At 45.1% G+C, this 5,923-nt stretch overlaps 1 protein-coding gene across 1 annotated transcript; it reads right to left on the bottom strand.

The window, feature by feature from the left end:
• Positions 1-3,068: 3,068 nt before the first annotated feature.
• Positions 3,069-3,968, bottom strand: LOC140724248 (probable G-protein coupled receptor 139). Its single transcript, XM_073038726.1, has one exon. It carries the CDS (start codon positions 3,966-3,968, stop codon positions 3,069-3,071), a length of 900 nt encoding a protein of 299 aa, XP_072894827.1.
• Between the last annotated feature and the right edge of the window lie 1,955 nt (positions 3,969-5,923).

Here is a 5,923-nt window from a genome sequence, read left to right as displayed (position 1 = left end):
TTAAGATTGATACTTGGTAGGGTTAAAAAAAATTGAAATTGAATTTAAATAAGTAAGCAGAGCGCCTGGACAAAAGAATAAAGACAGGAGAGTTGGTGAAGGAACGAAAGGAGCCCTGGGTTTGGCGAGTGACGCTGGGAGCAGTGGGCTGAAGACCGGATAGGGGGAACCAGAAGGCAAATCGGCACGCAATGTATTCTGCATATTTGCGAGTCTCCGGCCGCCAGCCAGCGCACTGCTGAGTACAATGGAGACCACGTCTGCAGTCGTGCAATGGTCAGAAAAGACTTCCTTTAAGTAGATGACTTGCACCTTTGCGACAGGACAGAGCGGTGCTGACAAATGTTACCTTACTTCATGTTTTATTACACGTACACGTGATGCACATACATTCAAACTTCATCGCATTTCGTAAGTGAAGCCGTAGATTTAATTTTAATTTGTGAAAAAAAAAAACATGACAGCCAAAGAAGAGTCCTGCGTGGTTGATGAAGATGCAGTTTAGGAATCACGCCGGCACAGCCGGTAATTAACATTGAACAGATTCCATATTTATTTGCACTGACCTGACGAATGGGATGAGTAAAATTTTTTTAAAAATCAATTGTTGGGAAAGTCTCATCCGGTGTCCCAGGTTCCGTTCAAAGTTGGGAATTAAATCGATCACGTGTCCTCCAAAGCGGTGAGAATAAATCGACCGGTCTGATTAGAAAACTGCGTGTGTGTGCAATTGGGTCCTGAAGATGAATCGTTCGCTCTTTTTTGATCAAGTTGGAGGTGCCTGCCCCGCTGTGCATCCCCCCCCCACCCCCAGCATTGCGAGCGTGTTACTCTGGATGTGCACAATAAATGTCGGATTTCGGCTTCGTCTTCAAGGCGCTTTTAGTTTTAAAGCACAACAGCAGAACTTTGTTTTGTTTTTTTTTGCAGAATGAATATTGAACGATATAACGTGCAAGCAATTAATTGCACTCAGTGTCCACTTTATTCGGTATGGAATCCAATGGTCTTCAACTGCGGTAGCCGATCTATTTCAATCTTCTATATTTTGTCCAAGTAGTGATTCACGGCTGCACAACATTTCTATAACAAGTGGTTATTTGTGTTTCCGTCACCGTTCTGTCACCTTAAACGGGTCTAGCGATTCTCCTTTGTCCTTTCTAATTTAAGCGGCATTTATACTTTCGGAACCGCCGCTCATAGAAGATAAAAAATAGAATAGTACAGCACATTACAGGCCCTTCGGCCCACAATACTGTGCAGACCCTCAAATCCTGCCTTCCATATAACCCCCAGCTTACATTCCTCCATACACCTGTCTCGTAGTCTCTTAAACATCACTAGTGTATCTGCCTCCACCACTGACTCAGGCAGTGAATTTCACGCACCAACCACTCTCTGAGTGAAAAACCTTCCTCTAATATCCCCCTTGTACTTCCCTCCCCTTACCTTAAAGCCATGTCCTCTTGTACTGAGCAGTGGTGCCCTGTGGAAGAGGCTCTGGCTGTCCACTCTGTCTATTCCTCTTAATATCTTGTACACTTCTATCACGTCTCCTCTCATCCTCCATTTCTCCGAAGAGTAAAGCCCTAGTTCCCTTAATCTCTGATCATAATCCATACTCTCAAAACCAGGTAGTATCCTGGTAAATCTGCTCTGTACCCTTTACAATGCTTCCACATCCTTCCTATACTGAGGCGACCAGATATGGACACAATACTCCAAATGTTGCGTAATCAGAGTTTTATAGAGCTGCACTATTACATCGCGTCTCTTCAACTCTATCCCTTGACTTATGAAAGCTAACACCCCATAGGATTTCCACACAAAATGCTGGTGGAACGCAGCAGGTCAGGCAGCATCTATAGGGAGAAGCACTGTCGACGATTTAGGCCTAGACCCTTCGTCAGGACTCCATAAACTTTCTTAACTACCCTATCTACCTGTGAGGCACCTTTCAAGGATCTGTGGACATGTTCCCCCAGATCCCTCTGCTCCTCCACAGTACCAAGTATCCTGCCATTTACTTTGTACTCTGCCTTGGAGTTTGTCCTTCCAAAGTGTATCACCTCACACTTCTCCGGGTTGAACTCCATCTGCCACCTCTCAGCCCACTTCAACATCCTGTCAATGTCTCTCTGCAATCTTTGACAATCCTCTACACTATCTACAACACCACCAACCTTTGAGTCGTCTGCAAACTTGCCAACCCACCATTCTACCCCTACATACAGGTCGTTAAATAAAATCACGAAAAGTAGACGTCCCAGAACAGATCCTTGTAGGACACCACTAGTCAGAACTTTCCAATCTGAATGTACTCCCTCCACCCCGAAACTTTGCCTTCTGCCGGTAAGCTAATTCTGAATCCACCTGGGCAGACTTCCCTGGATCCCATGCCTTCTGACTTTTTGAATAAGCCTACCATGTGGAACCTTGTAAAAATGCCTTACTAAAATCCATGCAGATCACAACCACTGCACTACCCTCATCTCTATGCCTGGTCACCTCCTCAAAGAACTCTATCAGGTTTGTTAGACACGATCTGCCCTTCACGAAGCCATGATGACTGTCCCTGATCAGACCATGATTCTATAAATGCCCACAGATCCCATCTCTAAGAATCTTTTCCAACAGCTTTCACACCACAGACGTAAGGTTCACTGGTCTATAGTTACCCGGACAAGGGGTACTACCTCTTTTGAACAAGGGGACAACGTTCGCCTCCCTCCAATCCTCCGGTATCATTCCCGTGTACAACGAGGACATAAAGATCCTAGCCAGAGGCTCAGCAATCCCATCCCTCGCCTCACGGAGCAGCCTGGGGAATATGGATGTTTTGTCGCTGCTTCTCGCGTTATAAATGAAGTGCTTGAAGATCCTGGGTGGTCAGGGGTTGCCCGGATACTCAAGATTGCTCACAATCTTTTCATAGGTACATCGGACATTGCGTGCTGATGGTCACATAGCAGAAAAGTTCTGGACAAACAAGTTATTCAGAGAGCACAGCATGCCTATGAAGAGCGCCAAATAAAACTAAGTTTCCAAAACTGATCATAGTATTCTGGTTAACTGCGCGCTTTGCACTTCCTTCCTATTTTAACAAGCAAATGAACGGGAGAGAGCGTCGCAATCCTCAGCTGCTGCCTGAATTTGGTCTGAGTCACAGCGTAAATGAATGTGTTTATGCAGGAGCTGAATAGCTGAAGCACTGTCCCCGCCCGCCGCGACAAAAAGAGTAGGATGGAAGTTTCCAGTTCCGTGGAGAGGCACAGCAATATAATGAAGACCAGGGTAGTAGTCGCCCAGCAGATGAGGAAATTCGCCGACAAGGTGAAGAGCAGAACGATAGACTGGCGCCGGCACTTTATCTCTGGATCCTGCAGCCTTTCGCTATTTCCATGACCCCTGAGTGTCCTGCGGACTCGGCTGGACGCCAGGATCTGTCGGACGGTCAGAACGTTGAGGGACAAAATGAGGAAGAAAGGGAGCAGCGGATTGAGCAGACGGTCCACCAAGTAAAACCACTCGAACTCTGGGATCATATGAAGAGCTCCCTTGATATTGCACTGTTCCGTATAAATAATTACGTGTTGCTGATGCAGGAAGTAATAAGGGACGTTCTGTAAACAGAAAGCCACACAGATGGTGCCGATAACTATTCCTGCAACTCGTGGAGTACAATACTTTGTCTGAATCTTCAACCAGCAAATGGCCACAAAGCGATCGAAAGTGAACGCTACAGTCAGCCACACGGAACAATCTAAAGACACGTAACACAAGACGTAGTGGACTAAACAGAACGGAACTGATGGCCGAAGCCAGTATGCTTCGTACGTTTCAACCATCTGGTAGAACGCGACTTCGATGATCACCACCATTAGATCGGCCACAGCCATCGCCAACATATAGCAAGTGATACCTTTGGAGAGACCACACTTTCCTCGGCTGAGTATCACGATCGCCATCAGGTTAACTGCCATAAACAAAAGGAAAGTAGAATAATGACATACGTTACCAACAATCAAACTGCGTTTCCAACTTGCACTCTTGCACTCTTAATCCAAACCGTTATAGATATGGGGAGAAAGTCGCCGCCTGGAATTTCACGATAGGGCAGCTTTGGATTAAAATTACTAATGCAGAATGTTTGCGTAATGTGGAGCAATGTAACAATCAGTGAAGTGGCCTTCTGTTGCTGTAGCCCATTCCTTTCAAGATCTAACGTTTGGAGATGGTCTTATCAATCGTTGGAACGCGTGGGCAGCTGAGTTACTGACACTGTTCTGTCAGCTTGAACCAATCTGTCTGTTCTCCCCGATCTCTTCAGTTAACAATCTGCCTTCATCCAGAGAGCTGCCACTCACTGGAATGTTTTGAGTTTTTCGCAGCCATCTCTGTAAACTCTAGCGATGGCTTTGCGTGTAAATCGCAAAACATCAGCGGTTTCCGAGCAACGCAAAGCACATCGTCGGGCACCAGCAATCACTCCGCGTTCAAAGTCAATTAAACCACCCTTCTTCCCCACTCTCATGTTTGGTCTGAAAAACAACTGAACCTCCTGCCCATGTCGCCATGCATCTAAGCATTAACCTGCTGGCATTGATTGGTTGATTAGATACTTGCATTAATGAACAGTTGTATATGTGCACCTCATAAACTGTCCACGCAGAAGATAACGAAGTAAAATGATCTAACGTATGTCGTGAAGTGTTAGTGCAATGCACTATAAACTATGCAGCTCCAAGAATTTATAGAAAACGTAACGGACGGCTTATTTTACCAATATTAAGGAGAAAAAATATGAAGTATATGTATAAATTGTTACTAATGATATTTGCATGCCCTCATAAAATGTTCTTTTTAAGACAGTTAGGTCAAGAAGCGATTAATGTAGACTGAAACGATCAGGGGTTTCTTAAACTGAAAATGTCGGTACGGTGAGCAAGTTTAGTTTGCCAATGCGGCGACTGTGGGATTTAGAAGAAAGAACATAGAATTGTGCGGTATTTGAACAGGCACTTTTGTCTACAGTGCTCTTGCGAACCAATTGCATTGGCCATCCGAAGGCCAAATAAACGGATTCATTATGCCTAAACAATGTCTGCGTCCCGACCATTTTCTACAGAATTAGATATAGAAGAGTGATACGAATGTAAGAAATTGCGCATCTGTTCTCCACGTAGCAGCCAGTGAAAACATGAGGGGGTGAGTAAAGGCAGAACTCTTCCTCCCCTCTTCTCGACTGAAAGAAACTCCAAAACAGTGCAGATTTTGGAAATCCAGGATAAAAGGAAAAAAAAATAATGCTGGACGTACTAAGCAGGCCAGGCAGCAGCTATGGAGAGTGTCAAAACAGTGGGCCTTTTTTGACGAGGAAATCCATCAACGTCACCCTTCTGCCTTATGCAGGACACCGCAAGCAACAGCAGATTTGACTCTGAACTGCGTCTTCACTTCGGGATTGAAGATAAATACAAAAACGCGATTAAATAGACATATTGTTCTCTAGCAGTGGTGGGATACCCCTGATATAAACGTAAATATAGCCAAACGTGAGAGACGTTCTGAAGGAAGCAGTTTCAACAACGGCGAAACAAGAATAGGAGAACGGATTGTGTTAGGTTACTCTGTGAATTGGAACTTGTGGAACCATCGAGCAACAACAAAATAATCAGCATAAGATGCCCATCACATAGAATCCTAGATCTGACTGGTCTGCTTAGTTCCTCAAGATTGCTGCCCGCCGAAAATGTCGCAACTGCACAAAATAAGGGAGAAGCTAGGCCGAACAGCCTCTCTGAAAACGGAGCAAGTAGTTTCCTGCCCAGAAACTTCATCATTGGTCCTCGGCTCCCACCCACTTACCATATCTTCTCCCTCATGCATTCTAATTCTGATGACATGTCTCGGCCTGAACCAT

Source organism: Hemitrygon akajei, unplaced genomic scaffold (genome assembly GCF_048418815.1).
Source record: "Hemitrygon akajei unplaced genomic scaffold, sHemAka1.3 Scf000177, whole genome shotgun sequence".
NCBI lineage: Eukaryota > Metazoa > Chordata > Chondrichthyes > Myliobatiformes > Dasyatidae > Hemitrygon > Hemitrygon akajei.
This window is presented reverse-complemented; position numbering and strand designations above follow the sequence as displayed.